Below are 16,055 nucleotides of genomic sequence, written 5' to 3' on the forward strand. Positions count from 1 at the left end.
CGGATGATGACGTTTTGCTGGAAGTTCGAGCGGAATGCTAGAGGAGAAGAGGAATATTATGCAATTTTGCATGAGTTCATGAACATTAAGACTGCAAGAAGCCATGCGAGGGTGGTCAGAACGACACTGGGATGACTACCTTATTGAGTGCTCGCCTTACTATGTGGAGTCGTAGACTGGTAATTTTGATGATTTGTGTGCATGTTCTGAGCTGTCTCTGATTCTAAACCAAAGTCCCCGGCGATGTCATTCCAGCCACGACCAACATTTCATGGAATATTCGTATAAGGACCCTGCTGCTAATGATGGTGATTTGTTTGAGAACTTCAAACTCGCAATGCATGTCGACACATTTCCAACTTTACTATCTTCATCTCACTTCGTCAATACGTGAATAGAAATCTGTTATTTAATAAGAAATCTAAGCTTCAGCGATAGAGGTCGCCGTCAGTTTCAATACAATCTTTTTGCAGAGCGCATCCAGCGACGTTGCGTTTATGATGTCCAACGTCGTCACCAGCGCGCCGAGCTCCGCCCGAATCCAGTTCCGCATCTCAACAGCTGCCAGCGAATCGATCCCGTACACGGACAATGGCCGACTGGTCTCCATCGGCTCCGACAACCTCAAGACCCGCATGACGCACTGGCCGACAACATTCACCGTCGCGGCCACCTGAGCCGCAAGGTCGGCGCCACCGGAGCGGAGAAGGATCAGCAACGCCTGCACATCCTTGGAGCCCGAGTCATCCTTGACGCCCGCCCCTCCGCCGCCGTTACCGCTGCGAGAAAACAGCGCGGCGAAGCGGGCATCTGGGAGTAATTGCGATCTCTCGGGCTGGGGCACTGGTATGCCCGTAATCATCTGAGCCGATGACGCTGCGCTCGGACCGACGAGCCCGGCCTGCTGCTGCTGCTGCTGCAGAATTGAGAGGTATACTATTTTGCGCAGAAGTCGCTCGTTGATTCCAGTCCATATGCTCGTATCGAGCTTCTGCTGCATACCGTCTTTCTCGTGGATGTAGCCAACGTCTTCAATAACGCCCAAGTCGACCGAGACGGCCGGCTGGCCCCTTTGCTGGCGGTAGCTAGCGAAGGAGTCCAGGAATGCGTTGCCGGCCGCATAATTGGCCTGGCCCTTTTGGCCCACCACGCCTGAGATACTGGAGAGCATGGTGAAGAAATCAAGCTCCAGGCCTAATTTTTCAGCGGCATTGTGCAAATTCCAAGTTCCGCGAATCTTGCAAGCCAACGCTGCGTGATACTCGTCGATTGTCATTGAGGAGAACGTCCGATCCTACAAACGTCAGTCGCGTTAGCTTTTACTTCCACCCCTGCTCAAGAATTTCTCTGATAAGAGACAAGAGGGATTTGACATACTCTAAGAACCATAGCTCCCTGGATGACGCCGGCAATAGGGAGCTGTGTTGAGCGGAAAGCTCGTTCCACATCGCCTGCGATCGCTACATCTGCTGTGAGGCAATCTATGTCGCTCCCCAGGGCTTTGATCTCTTCAATGACTCCACGGGACTTCTCGTCGCAATGCCCACTCCGAGAAATGACAGCAAGGTGCTTTGTTCCGCTCTTGGCTAGATACACAGCCAGAGACCCGCAAAGTCCCTTCAGGCCGCCGACGATCAAGTAGCAACGGTCATTTCGGAACGTGATCGCCTTCGGAGCTCGCCGGACCTAGAGACGTAGTCAGCATGGAGTGTACAAACATCGAATATAGCAGCCACCGTCTGGTAGCGGTGGATGGAACCACGAAGACTGTACATACCTGAACCGTGGGTTCACCAGTTGGCCCGTCAGAGATGACGACCTTCCCAATGTGCTTTCCAGCCCTCAAAAAGCGGATAGCAGAAGGAACGTCTGAGAAAGAGAATCGATGGATCGGAGCGATTGGTCGGACGTGACCCTCGTTCACGAGCTCGAATAATTTGGTCATAAGCCTGCCGAAAAGAAAAATCACCTGTTATTGTGCCTCTTTCTTACTGGAAGAAATAAATCTTCTCTTGGGGCTGAGTCTTCCTTACCTGGACACAAGATGATCCGGAGCTCTCTCGTGGGACATATCGACCGCCCTGAAAGAGATGTTCCTATCGAACGGCTCCATGGAAAGACTGTTGCGATCAAGTATGTCTTTCTTTCCGATCTCAACCAAAGTTCCACCATCAGCAAGGATGCGCCAAGACTCATCAAGAAGGTCACCCGTAAGGGAGTTAAGGATGATATCGACTCCGCGGCCAGAAGTAGCCGCCAAGATCTGTCTCGCGAACTCTGCTGTTCGTGATGAGAAAATGTGATCATCCGTGATACCGAATGTCGTCTTGAGATACTCTCGTTTCTCTTCTGTCCCAACCGTGACAAACAGCTATGAAATAAGTGTCAGGTATGAGCAAACGATCAAGATGGCTGGATATCTTTACTTACCTCGGCACCAGCATACTGACACAGCTGAATAGATGCGATTCCGACACCGCCGGCCGCGGAGTGTACGAGAACTCGTTGCCCCGAGACGAGGTTTGCCATGTCGAACAGCGAGTAGATAGACGTGAGATACACTGCTGACAGAGTGGACGCTTCTTCAAAAGACATCCAATCGGGAATTCTGTGCGCTCGTCCGGGGGTTGTCTGGATCCGGTTCGCAAACGTTCCCTTATCAAAAACAACAACTCGCTGCCCGGGCTCAAATGATGTTACGTCCCTAGCGACTCTGGTGACTATACCACTACCCTCGCCGCCAAGAGTATGCTCATTTCCGGGCACAATTCCCATGGTCACCACGACGTCTTTACTATAGAGTTGACCCGTAGTCAGTATTGAGCCATAGCCACCGCGTTGACAGTGTCAAGTTCAAGCATGAGTAGGCCCTATGCCCACTTGGAAGAAGAACATGCCAGGACTGTGTTGGGGAGTGGAAGCATCTGAATACTTACTAGTTCATGCCTGCTGCGTAAAGCTCCACCTCAATGTGGCCGTCTCGTAACGGGAGGGAGTCGGCAGACAACTCACCATAATGAATCGCGTCCACATTGCCAAGCCTCTCAGCCCGGAGCCGGATGCAAGACTCACTGGTATGCAGCTCAACCGTTTCAGTCTTGAAATCACTGATCTCATCGCTTTGGAGCTGCGTGAGTTCCTCGTTCGGAACCACTCGACTGATTTGCAGCACTCCCTGACGCTCCACATACTCGCTGTCAAGCCGCTCTGCTTCAATACCCTGGTCTAGCAGCGCGAGGCAAGCATTGACGCGCTCGGCCACTGAAGCTACGTCGGTGTCTTCAACATCCAAGGTGACCAGTCGTAGCCGCGGTTCTTCGGCTCTCAGGACGCGGAAAAAGCCGTTGATAGCTGCCTTAGTGGGATCGGTGACACTGAGCTGTGCGCCCGTTGTAACCCACAGTATGTTGCATTCAGTTTGAATGAGGTGTTGCAAGAGCTGCCACTGAGAATCATCAAGGGAGTCCATAACGGACTGGACGACTTCATCTGTGACCAGCACGGCTTGGCCGGGGGCGATGTCTTTCCCAGGATCAACAGACCTCTGTATATTCCACCTGCCTCTCAGAAGGCGGCAAATGTCCTCAGAGACTTGGCTGCCAGTGTTGTTGGTGAGACTAACGTGGCTTATTGGCTTTGAACCTGTAAAGTAGCCACCCACACTCGGAGAGGCCACTTTTCCAAGACAGACATCATGTCTGAGCGTCTGCAACTGGGCAGTCTTGTCACCAAAAAGATCTTGAATCTGATCAGCTGAGATGGCGCTTTCATCCTGGACGAAAACAAGATATCCGCCAGGCGTCATCGACGCGAGAACGCTGTCTATGTAGCTCCGTAGATCGTTGTAGCTGACAGACGGCGAGGACTTAATGATGGCAACCTCAAACTGACAATCGTCTGCAATCAGAATAGGCTTTGACCTGTCAATCAAGCCAAATGTCTGACTTGAACTGGGTGACGAAAATTGCTCTTGCATGTTCACAAGAGTATTGGAGTCTGTTGAAGTGAGATGGTACCTGGCGTTGGCTGCTCTCATCGCCCTGCTGTGTTGGGAAGTCGCTTGAAGCCATAGACTCGTGTTATCGGACGGTTCTAGGTTCAGCTCCAGAACATTGATCACTGGCTGCTTGTGCGCAATGAGGTCGAGGATGCGCTGAGCGACGACATCCCTGGGCTGAAATTCGACGCCCCCTTCATCGTCCTTTCCTTCAGCTGGTGTGCCCCGAATCTCTGCATTGAGGAACTCCAAGAGTTTCTCGCCTGGTTGCTGAATCAGTGCTGAGATGTCGACATCCCACGACAGGTGAGTGAATGTGTGCCCTGCTACCTCCTCCTCACTTGTCTCGAGTTCGCCGAACTGCAGACCTTTCATCTCAAGCAGAAGATTCCCGGTGGCTGGATCGTACACAGAACAGTCCGTACCATAATTCCTAGGCGAATCCGTCCGCCCAATGCCCAGGTACTTTGCGGAGGCGACTGAGATTGCCTGCACAGGCTGCTCCTGCCGAGCGGTGATAACGAGACTATTGATCACAGCGGGCACAAGGACAGCTCCAACGCTGGTTCTGTCACCTTCCCAAAGAGCCGGAGAGACAGTTTGGAAGCAACCGTCGATACAAGCTGGATGCATTGGGTAGAAAGACTGTCCGTAGGTAGATGTGGGAGGCTCAAGTGATACAAGTGACCGGGACTCTCTCTTCCCCGTTGTAGACTCAACTTCCAGATGCTTCTGGAACGCGGTGCCGAAGTTGTATCCCGCATCCGCCATCGCCTTGTACCAGGAGCTGGCCGGCTTTGGGAAGCGAAGCGGCTCCGTTGCTGCGCTGGGACTGGGTTCGTCTGGATAAGAGGCTTCGATGCGAATCAGGCCGGTGCTGTGCTCCGTCCAGATCGAGTCTCTCTGCGAGGATACTCTGAATTCGTACCATGAACGAGTCGTTCCAGGAACAGGTGTGAGCGAGAGTGTAAATCGTGATTCTACATCCCGCTCAAGCACCATTGCGCGAGAAAACTTGACATCTCTCAGACGATACCGGTATTTAGTGGGGGCAGTTTCTTTCCATTCTGTCACCATCGCCGTCTGATACGCCGCCTCAAGGGCCATTGCAACATAGCCCGCACCCGGAAACACAACCTGATTTCCCAGTTTGTGGTCTTCCAGCCAGGGCATGTCTGCCAGTTTCAACGTCTTCTGGAAGATAGGAGATGGCCAAGGGCTTCCGAGCATCTTCGAGCCGAGCAGATCGTGGTTGATGAACTTTTTGAACCTCCAGTCTTTGCTAGCTAGTGGTTCATGCCAGTAGCTCGTGGAGTGGTTCCATGAGTAATTTGGCAAATCCACGATGAAAGCTGGTCTCGGAGTAGTGTTGTCATGGTTGACCTGCTTTATGTCGACAGAGCCTCCTGCAAGGAACAAGCGTCCCGCAACGTCGAATAGATGAAGCGCGGCATCGTTGCCTCTTTTCAGGGCTGAGACATACTGGAAGCTCGAAGCATCCCCTGAGATTCCTTTCTTGATTTGGGACAGAGGACCAGAGAGAGCATTACTCGGGCCAATCTCGATCATGAAGTTCGCAGCGTCCTGATCCTGGAGAAGAGAAGAGGCGGCCTGGGAGAACCTCACCGGCTGTACCATGTTTCTCTTCCAGTAGGCGGCGTTAGGGAGGGTGTCCAAGAGCTGACCGGTGACTGAAGAGAACATCTTGACAGCTGTTTCCGGCTTCTGTTGAGTGGCAGTTGGAAGTTGCCTTCCTAGCAGAATGCTCTCGTAGGTCTCACCGATGTTAGTCATGTATTCAGAGTGATACGCAAGGTCAACCTGCAGTAGCCTCGCAAAGTGGCCGGCTTCTTTGAGACGCTCTTCAATTCCCTTCAGAGCCGAAACTGGACCGGAAAGTGTCAAGCTGTTCGGGCTGTTATAACATGCGATTTGAGCTCCCTTAGCGGCATCATCGAGGTACGGCGCGACTTCATCGGCGCCTATGCCGACAGCCAGCATCCCCAACGGGGCCTGCAAAGTGGAATCCTTTGCAGCTTGGCCACGGTAAAAGGCTACCGTGATGGCATCTTCGAAAGTGATGAGCCCTGCGGCGGCTGCGGCGGCTATCTCGCCGGACGAATGGCCCACGACGCTTATTGGGGTGATATTCCACTCCTTGAAGATCTGAACGATGGCTAATTGGAGTGCAGTAACGAGTGGCTGAGAGAGTTCCGGTTGGCGCAGAATTTCTGGTGCGCGAGGTTCAGTCAACTCCTCAATAATTGACCATGTTGGAGGTAACGGCAGTTTCTGGAGCGTCGTGTCAAGGTGTTGCAGAACGCGTCTGGCGGTAGGGAATAATTTGACTAGATCACGACCCATCTCGGACCATTGTGCCCCCTGACCGGTAAAGACGAAGGCCGGTCTGGGGGAAGCCATCTTCTTCCCGAAGACCAAAGACTCCTGGGAGATACTAGCAGTCTTTGAAATACCGAACGCTCGGCAGTAGTGACGGCTGCGTCTCTCGGAGAGCGTGTACGCTAAGTCGTTGAGGTTCACAGACACGCCAGGGTTCAGCAAATGCCCCGCGAGACTCTTTACGCTGTCTTTGAGGGACTTCTCGTCGTTGGCTGAGAAGACGAAAAGGTGTGGTCTCACATCAGAAATATCTTCGTCGTCTCCCAAGTCAAAAAAGTCATCTCCAACATTTTGAATGTAGGATGATACATGGGGCGAGTGGTTGGCAGCGTCCAGGACGACATGGGCATTGGCGCCGCCGAAGCCAAATGAGTTCACGCTGGCGCGACGCTTTGCAGACAAGGGCCATTGAACCAGATCCTTCGTGGCTTTGATTTGAAGGCCTTTGAAGTCGATATTGGGGTTGGGGTCGACAAACGTGGGATTGCCAGGGATCAATCCGCGCTCCACGGCTAATATGGCTTTGATCAAGGCCGAGATACCTGCAGCCGCCTCAGAATGGCCAATGTTGCTCTTGATTGAGCCAACTATGAGGTCTTCGGTTCGTTGTGCGGCAAAGACAGCCGAAGCGCCAGTTACCTCGACCGGATCTCCAGCAAGGGTGCCGGTTCCGTGGCATTCGAGATATCCTGTGTCGCTGAACTTGGAAATCCCAGCATTAGCATATGCTGCGCGTATAGCAGCTGCTTGGGCCTCGGAACTGGGGCTAGCAAGACCTGGAGTTCGACCTGCGCTGTTTGTGGAGGTTCCTCGGATGATAGCACGGATCGGATCGCCATCACGAACAGCATCATCCAGTCGCTTCAGGAAGACGGCATTGATGGCTTCGGCCTTGACATATCCGTCTGCCTTGGCATCGAAAGTGTGACATTTCCCCGAGGCCGACTGAGTAGCACGCATCATGCCAATTTCTTCGTTATGCTCGGGATTGATCCACATGTTAGCCCCAGCGACGATCATCCCGTCTGCCTGGTTGGCGCTCAAATAACGGCAAGCGACATCAACGGATACCAGGCTTCCAGAACACGCAGTGTCGATCGTCATGCTACACAGGCATCATGCATTAGTTCGTGAGGTACGGAAGGAAAGATTCCAACATTTCGTCTCCCGAGGCCAACATACCTAGGTCCTTTGATATTTAGAAAGTGGCTTATTCGATTACTAAGGATAGCTCTAGCAACTCCAATCGTGGCCGAGTCTGGTCGGTCTTCAGGATCCCGAGCCTGAATAGCCTCATAATCTGATATCCTAATAAGCAAGATAATTTCCACGGCAGGGAAAAAGGTTCACAGCTCACCTACAGCATTGGCCCCGACGAGGCAGCCAATACTTTTACCGCTCACCATCTCGAGAGAAACACCACTGTTCTCAAGGCATTCGTAGGTAACTTCGAGCAGTTGCCTCTGCTGAGGATCCATTGCAATGCAGTCGGTCTTGCTGATGTTGAAAAACTGGCCATCGAAGAATTCAGGGTTGACGTCCTCCATGAACATGCCGCCTGGCGAATTCATTGTCCTTGGTCTCCTGTGCTCATCGAAGTGCCCCGAGAGATTGAATCTTGACTCCGGCGGGGTGTTCTCAGCGATGCCGCCCTTCTCGAGAAATTTCCATAGGGCATGAGGCGAATTGCAGTGTCCAGGAAGGCGACAGGCTATCCCAACAACGGCGATGGGTGCTTGAGTGGGGTGTTCATTGACACCTAGTGTGTCGTTAGGGACTGCATCATCGACACCAAGTTTGCTGGAACATTCGCTCGTGATATCCGACTGGGACCTAGTATCCGCTTCCGGGGGCGTAATATCACTCATCTTGCTAGCAAGATAATTGTCGGAGCGGAAGGGAAATTGTGAAAGAAAACGTATTTCTGAGTTTTCTTAGACCCAGAATGATCTTGATTCCCGGGAAACTAAAAAGAGCATCGACGAAAGCCATTTAATAAAAGCAATGCCAACTCGTCAATGAACTATTATAAATAAAACATTTATCTATCAACTGCCCTTTCGAATTGCCATAGTCGGTGACTACTATGGGCCTGACTCGATGTGAGAATCAATCTGTGAAGTGCATGGAATCAAAGCCTCCACGACCTAGCAAAACTGTCTTTGATTTTCGATAGCAGAATCATGACACTCTCACAACCAAAATCCAGCCCAATCTAGTAGCCGCAGATGTCCAAATTCGGTATTGCGATGACAGCGTAAGATGTGCAGCGTCATGCTTACTTACCTGTTCAGTATGCAAAGAAATTTCTGCAAGGCAAGATGTGATTACGTGCATGAACCAGGAGGTAAGACGACAATGCATATGTAACCAACATCCTTCGAGGAGTGATTCGGCATGAACCCTGTCGGTCAGTTCAGAGGCAGCCTTTTCAATGCCGTTTAAGCGGATAGGGGCAATCTGAGGTTGCGCAAGTACAGAGAGGGCAACAATCGACGGCATACCATAAACACCAGACTCCCTGGCACAGCGACAACTGGAACCCGATTTTTATACTGCAAAGGTATTTCTCTTCTTGCTAAACTACTGCAAATACAAGATGGCCCATCGCCAAGATGTCGAGTTTCCGACGGTCGACGGCTTGAAGTTGCGTGGAAATCTTTATCCCGCCGCACAAAAAGGCCCTGGAGTCATCTTAACCCCAGGGGTAAGTGTTGTCTTGCCCCAGAGGCAATTCACGATCCTGTCTTCTAACGCGCCCGAGCAAAGTTCAACTCCACCAAGGAGATTTTCGTCGCAGAGATCGCAGAGTTTTTCCAGCATGAAGGGTTTACAGCTCTCGTGTTTGATCCACGGTCAATCGGCCAGAGCCAAGGGTCGCCACGCAACGAAATTGATCCAACCCGCAATGTGGAGGACTATCATGATGCGTTGACCTTTCTCAAATCCCAAGAGCTCGTTGACAGTTCACGCATCGCCTACTGGGGATTCAGCTTCAGCGGCATGGTGGCACTCAATGCGGCCGCACTCGATAAGCGCGCCAAAGCTGTCGTAGCCGTCTCTCCTCTCACCATATTTGAGTACCCCGGACAGAAGTGGCCCAAAGTACTGGCAAAAGCGATGAGAGATCGCGAATCTCAGCTCAGTGGGAACGAGGCGTTCACCCTGCCTATGGTGAATGAGTCTGGCGAAAACCCGGCCGGATTCGGTTCTGGAATCGACAAGGAAGGATTTAACCTGATTGTGGGAGCCAAGTCCCTAGTGCCTGACTTCAGAATGTCCACTACGTTGAAGAGCTACTATCACATCGCCGCCTGGCAACCTCTGGGAATGATTCCCTATGTCTTTCCGACACCGGTCATGATTGTTACGCCGGAGAACGACATTGTCTCTCCAGCCAAAAAACAGAAGAATCTCATCTTCGACCGGATTGAGGGCCGGAACAAGCGCCATCTCGTTGTTGCAGGGAAGGGACATATGAACGTATTGAGTGGCAGCGATTTCGCTAAGGTGCTTGGTGCTCAAGTCGAATTTCTGAAGTCGGTACTCAGTTAATCTAAATGTTGCGAGTGACATGATTAGGTGTCTGGATAGAAACCCCTTTCTAGATTATAAATCGACTCTCCGCGTCATTCATGAAGCTGCGAGTTATCGTAAGTCTCAAGACTACCTCAAAGTATGCAATTTGAAGAAAGCAATTCCAGACATGTTCCATCGGACTCAACTCTAACTTGATATCCTCTAACTCTTGAAACCAGAAGTTTGACCGTTTAGTGGCCCACGTCAATTTAATCCTAAATTCAGATGCACCGAGTCTACTGGACTTTTTGTATGGATACCAACTAGGCCCCCTTTGTAGGGTCCTTTGGAGACGGAACTCAATGTTTTCTATCAATGACTATCGACACGCATCCGGAGAAGAGATCATCTCTTCCATATGGAGTATCAACGCACTCGTACGATGTGGAAGAAGTCCAACCAAGTCTTCTCTCTTCATAGACACTGACATAAAGTATCAGACGCCGCACTAAGTTAGACCTGCCAGATTAGCATATTGGCTGCCAGACTGCGCCAATCTTACCTCAGGGCGGTCAGCATGACCTCCTAAGCGAATATGCGGTGTCTGCCCTGCATGACACGGCGCAGCTTACCTTGCATCTCAACCCTGACTTCACTCAGATTGGGTGGTGGGTAAAACCACGTTGCGTAGATGTGTGATTGCGCTAGTTCAGCTTCTCGGCAATCATGCCAACTCTCGTAATTTGATTCCCAGATAGCACAAGTTTGTTCATTCCAAGTCGATCCTTCGATCCTTTGACGGAAATAGCTCCATCATGCCATAGTCGTCGCACCAAAAAGAAGCTCAAGACAGTGAAGGCGTAGCTTGTAAATTTGATTGCTAGGGCTGGGCCACTTCAATACACGCCATTGAAGCTGTTGGTAATCTATCCCAGGGGCGCAGTTTGCGTGTGCATTGAATTAGCGAACGACGAATGCAGAGACGACAGATCAAAAGTATCGGGCAAAACAAGCCACAATGTGAGCGTAATACCCGCATTGAAATGTTTATGTGGTATAAAAGTTGACTGATCGGCAAGTCAAGCGCACGTTGACTAAAACAATCAAGCACGAGCGCAGATGCTGGGTTGCTTTTAGTCAACTAATACTCGCAACGTCTTTGCAACGACTTGCCCTCCGTATTCCTTCTTACAACATCTCGTTTCAGCATTTTGAACCCTGTATGAGAATTTCTTGGCTTGCCTGCATCAAATCACCATGGCTTACTATTCAACTTCGCGGTATCTTTGGAGATGGTTGTGTTTCTGGCTGGTACTGCTTCAACCAGGCCTGCATCATCTGTCAATCTTCGTGTCAGCTGCAGCAACAAGGCCTCCATGCAGATATGTCCCTGGAGATGCTGGATGGCCAAGCGCGAGTGACTGGTCGCACTTGAATGAGACTGTTGGCGGGAGGCTCATTGCTACGGTCCTTATCGCCCACGTCTGCCACGATCCGGATTATGCAGAGGAAAGATGTAACTCTTTGAAGCAACAGTGGGGTCTTCCTAGCTTGCAGTAAGTCCTCTGCGTATGCAGTATTTCCTTCGCGCCAAAGCTCATACTGAACTTGCCAAATCTAGTGTTCCGGAACCTGCTGAGATCTTGGCGCCCTACTTCCTGAACAACAGCTGCGATCCCTTCGGATCGGAATCGAAACCCTGCACACTTGAAAACTATGTCAGCTATTCGGTGGATGTACGAGGCGTCGATGACATCATTGCGACCGTCCGGTTTGCCAACAAGCATAACATTCGCCTTGTGATCAAGAACACAGGCCATGAGTAAGTTGGAACCGCCCATCAAATGTATGACTGGCCCATATGCTAAAGCAGGGCCTGATAGCTTCCTCGGCAAATCGACTGGTAAAGGAGGCCTCGCTATCTGGACACATCACCTCAATAGCGTCGAAGTCCTACGGGACTACAGCAAGTTCTACTACAAGGGTCCCGCCATGAGACTTGGGGCTGGCGCTATGGGAGGTGATGCAGCTCTTGCTGCAAGTCAGAATGGGTACCGTGTGGTAGCCGGCACATGTAGCACTGTGGGCATTGCTGGTGGTTTCGCCCAAGGTGGAGGCCATTCCCTCCTATCAGGTATTTACGGACTCGGCGCCGACAATGTTCTTGAGTGGGAGGTTGTAACCTCAGATGGCAAGCATGTGGTTGCCACACCAAATGAAAATGCGGACCTGTACTGGGCCTTGAGCGGTGGAGGAGGCGGCACTTTCGGAGTGGTAGTGTCCATGACGACTAGAGTCTTCGAAGACGGTCCAGTCGGTCGAGCAAGCCTTGGGTTCAGTACCGCTAGCACTGGAGGAGACGAGAATTTCTGGGCAGCTGTGGATGTCTTTCACAATCATTTACAGCCACTTGTCGATGACCATGGTATTGTCCTCACTTACACGCTGGGCAAAGACAGCCTTATGGTGTACGTCATCACAGCACCTAACCGCACATCTGACGAGGTTTCGCTGCTGTTGTCCCCACTGCTAGCCGACTTGAGTCAGTTTGGGCTGTCCGACCAAACCCTGGGCTTCACCGCAGCCGACGCAGCGACCTACTACGAGCATTTCATGTCGACACTAGGACCGGTTCTGTCGAACGTGCCATCAAACCAGCTTACGTCCGGTCGAATCATTTCGAGAGATAACATGGCAAACAACAGGACGGGAGTTGGCCGGGCTCTTCGGGGCGTTACTAGCAGTGGGCACTTTAGTTTTCTTTGTACGGCAGTCAACCTCGAGAATACAAGTGTCCAGCCGGTTACCGATAACTCGGTGCAAGAGCACTGGCGGGACGGACTCGTGAGCTGCGTCGTGGCAGGGGTCTGGGATTGGACGATCCCCTGGGATCAGATGGCTGCTAGGCAACACGAGTTGACCAACATCATCGACCCCCTTCTGACGAGTGCCACACCTGGATCTGGAACCTATCTGAATGAGGCCAACTTTCAGCAATCGGACTGGCAGTCTGTTTTCTACGGTGGCAAATATGCAAAGCTCAAAGCGATTAAAAAGGTATGGGATCCTCTCGATCTCTTCTACGGTCCTACAGCCGTAGGAAGTGAGTCTTGGTCTGCAGATTCTGCAGGGCGTCTCTGCAGGACTGGCAACTGAGTCGGAGTCGGAGTAGGACTTTCTCGTAAAGGTCTTAGCTGTAGCCAGCGATGGCGGAGGCTTTGTGATATGAGTTTAGTTCACATCATGTCAGTATACAGATAGTATCAACTTCTTAATGCGAATCATTTCCCCCTAAGATCGAACAGTAGTTGTTGAACTGAGGTGTTACGTGTATTATTGCCACAAGCTCCGACTCGTATTTTGCCCCATAATGACGAGTCTTTCAGTTCAATAACTGGACTCATTTCAATCTAGAATCATCCAAACGACAATACGGTTTGAGCCTTGAGATTGTGACATAGTCTAGGGTTTACACTAATTTTCAGTTTCAGCCTAGGAGGCGTGACGTGATGTTGGTTTAAGAATCGTGGTCGCAAAGCTACTGGTGACATGCACTAAGTTCCATTTCAGACAGCTGACAACTAACTGACTTGCTCAAGACAGACGTGCTGGGGAGTTCTGATCCACCTTTCGGCGCGATGGTTTGCAGGGGTGCCATCGCTTATCCTGCAAAACGATGTTGTGCAACATATTACGATTGACACCTGTCAGAATCCTGAATGAGCATCAGTCAACATTACTGCAGCAAGGGCTCGGCTAGCCGCTGACCGCACATACAAGTATATGACGATTTGCTTACCCATTACGGGTAATGCAAAGTAATGGCGGAACAAGCGACCAAATCAATTGTGGGTACAATATGCAATGACCGTAAGCATGACAGGCTAGATCTTTCGAGCGACACTGAAACTTTCTCGACGTCTCTGCTGAATGGCCTGTTGGTGTTTCGTAGACTGACAAGAACTTGTCACATTGAATGGCCTAATAAAGACATGTGTTTGGCAGATCTGAAGTTGAATGATCAACGACGCCATGTACAGCATTCCATGTTTATGAAAGCATAAATCACTTAGGAAATAACAATGGATTCCCTGGTCAAGACTTCCAAATTCGCTACCCAGAGAGTGTGGGCGAACTCTGGAGAGCTTAAATTATCATTTCCAATCCTTCTGTTGTCGATCGGTGTGGTGTGGCTTGTGGGATGCCTCTTTCTGGCCATCTACCGCCTGTATCTCAGCCCGCTAGCCCAATTTCCCGGTCCTAAGCTCGCGGCCTTGACACAATGGTACGAGGTATACTTCGATATGGTTAAAAACGGTGGCGGCCAGTTTCCTTTCGAGATCAAGAGAATGCACGACATCTACGGCCCTATAGTGAGAGTCAACCCTTTCGAACTTCACGTCGATGATGCCGACTTCTACGATGTCATCTACGCAACGAACAAGGCATACGACAAGATGGAGCACTTTCAGTACCGTTTCAACGTCCCTACAGCCACTTTCAGCACTTCCAAATCAGATGAACACCGTATTCGCCGCGCAGCCATCAGTCCGTTCTTCGCCAAGTCGAGATTGCGCGGGCGGAATGCGCAGATTCAGGAATTGGCTGACACCATCTGCGACCGACTACGAGACGAGTGGGCTGGTAAAGACAAGGTACTCGACATCGCTGACATGTGGAGCTGCTACACAGCGGATGCGATCATGGACATTGTCTTTGCGAGGCCTAAGAACTTTTGCCGTTACCCCGACTTCAAGTCTCCATTCACCCTGGCTATCCGTAACATGTCGGAGTACGCACACATCACGCTTCATTTCGGCTGGATCCTTTCCCTGATGAATCTGTTCCCGAACAAGCTCGCCAAGGCTCTGTTTCCTCCCTTCAAACCCATCATCGAATTTACAGAGGCAAGTCTTCTGCCACCCTAGCTTGTTATTCTTCTACCCTTACAAGCCCCAAAAAGCTTAATGATGACTAACGTTAGATCAACAGGAAATGTCTGAGCAGGTAACAGAAATCATGCAGGGTCGAAACTCAGAAGCAAAGGAATCATCCCAACCCACAGTTTTTCATGACCTACTATCTTCCGACCTCCCGCCTCATGAACTACGGCCCGCCCGTCTCATTGACGAAGCCGTCGGCTTGGTTGGGGCTGGTACCGAGACTACGTCGTGGAGCTTGACTATCGGGACATTCCACATACTTGACAATCCCAGCGTGCTCAAGACTCTCAAGACCGAATTAGAGGAGGCTATGCCCGATCCTAACGTTCCAATGACGTGGGGAGCGCTGGAAGGATTACCTTACCTAAATGCCGTGGTCAAGGAAAGTAAGTATTCAGAGATCCCATGCCGACTTTCGGTCCAAACAAGCTCGCGAACATGAGGTGCTAATGTCTCATCCGAATGCAAAGCCCTGCGGATAGCGTTTGGGGGCGTGGAACGTCTGCCCCGAGTTAATCGGAGCGGCGTGTGGAAGTACCGTGAATGGACCATTCCAGTAGGGACACCGGTAGGCATGGATCAATACCATATGCACATGAACGAGGATGCATTTCCAGAACCGTATACATTCCGGCCCGAACGATGGCTTGGAAACCCACTGGGCCCTGGCGGCAACAAACCACTTACTCACCACCTCACAACATTTGCTCGGGGCACACGAATGTGTACCGGACTCAACCTTGCGTATGCAGAGATCTTCATCGGTATTGCAACGCTCTTCCGCCGACACGATCTGGAGCTGTTCGAGACGACTAGACGAGATGTTGATTTCTTCCGCGAGCAGCTGAAGGCTTCGCCATGGCCGGGTAGTAAAGGAGTCAGGGTCCTCGTGAAATAGCTCGCCTTGACAAGTCAGCAACTTTCGGTGCTAACACATCGAGCCAGAGGCTTAGATGGGTATAGGGACTGGCTACAATAAGTGATGCGGCCATTGTGTATGTGTGCGCACGGCATGACTTACTTGATTGGGGGGTTTTGTGTGTACCCCAGCAAGCATAGAGACAAAGAGATGGACACTGCAAGCCACGTAGGCCAAACCTCGGATTCATCGATTATCACCCATTACGTCTGTTGGCAGTTGCTGAGGCATGTAGACCGTGATTGTCTCCGCCGCCTCGCATTGTTGGTATTTTGCT

The 16,055-nt window shown here is 51.1% G+C and overlaps 4 protein-coding genes across 4 annotated transcripts; 3 read left to right on the forward strand and 1 right to left on the reverse strand.

Annotated features, from left to right (window-relative positions):
- Positions 1-421: 421 nt before the first annotated feature.
- On the reverse strand, positions 422-8,265 carry BDP55DRAFT_567904 (reducing type I polyketide synthase; the record flags this gene model as incomplete). The annotated part of the gene is made up of 9 exons (XM_060570629.1): positions 422-1,294; positions 1,378-1,686; positions 1,778-1,949; positions 2,034-2,371; positions 2,431-2,794; positions 2,937-7,502; positions 7,555-7,561; positions 7,620-7,697; positions 7,755-8,265. The coding sequence occupies 9 exons, from the start codon at positions 8,263-8,265 to the stop codon at positions 422-424; spliced, it is 7,218 nt and encodes a 2,405-aa protein (XP_060421889.1).
- A 731-nt stretch (positions 8,266-8,996) lies between these two features.
- Positions 8,997-9,952, forward strand: BDP55DRAFT_567903 (DltD N-terminal domain protein; the record flags this gene model as incomplete). Its single annotated transcript, XM_060570628.1, has 2 exons — positions 8,997-9,104; positions 9,167-9,952. The coding sequence occupies 2 exons, from the start codon at positions 8,997-8,999 to the stop codon at positions 9,950-9,952; spliced, it is 894 nt and encodes a 297-aa protein (XP_060421890.1).
- A 928-nt stretch (positions 9,953-10,880) lies between these two features.
- Positions 10,881-13,211, forward strand: BDP55DRAFT_708953 (uncharacterized protein). Its single transcript, XM_060578113.1, has 4 exons — positions 10,881-10,936; positions 10,996-11,472; positions 11,538-11,738; positions 11,800-13,211. Exons 2-4 carry the CDS (start codon positions 11,174-11,176, stop codon positions 13,070-13,072), a joined length of 1,773 nt encoding a protein of 590 aa, XP_060421891.1. The 5' UTR covers positions 10,881-10,936; positions 10,996-11,173; the 3' UTR covers positions 13,073-13,211.
- Positions 13,212-13,998: 787 nt separating this feature from the next.
- Positions 13,999-15,757, forward strand: BDP55DRAFT_699177 (putative cytochrome P450; the record flags this gene model as incomplete). The annotated part of the gene is made up of 3 exons (XM_060577867.1): positions 13,999-14,823; positions 14,909-15,245; positions 15,330-15,757. The coding sequence occupies 3 exons, from the start codon at positions 13,999-14,001 to the stop codon at positions 15,755-15,757; spliced, it is 1,590 nt and encodes a 529-aa protein (XP_060421892.1).
- Positions 15,758-16,055: the final 298 nt, after the last annotated feature.

Source organism: Colletotrichum godetiae (assembly GCF_030913485.1).
Source record: "Colletotrichum godetiae strain CBS 193.32 chromosome Unknown BDP55scaffold_103, whole genome shotgun sequence".
NCBI lineage: Eukaryota > Fungi > Ascomycota > Sordariomycetes > Glomerellales > Glomerellaceae > Colletotrichum > Colletotrichum godetiae.

Bases quoted from the DNA above. Each gene is read 5' to 3' on its own strand.
- BDP55DRAFT_708953 (XM_060578113.1), top strand. From the start codon at position 11,174: ATGGCTTACTATTCAACTTCGCGGTATCTTTGGAGATGGTTGTGTTTC. The intron at 11,473-11,537 runs GTAAGTCCTCTG...TGCCAAATCTAG, and splicing joins TGGGGTCTTCCTAGCTTGCA to TGTTCCGGAACCTGCTGAGA. The intron at 11,739-11,799 runs GTAAGTTGGAAC...AGGGCCTGATAG, and splicing joins ATCAAGAACACAGGCCATGA to CTTCCTCGGCAAATCGACTG.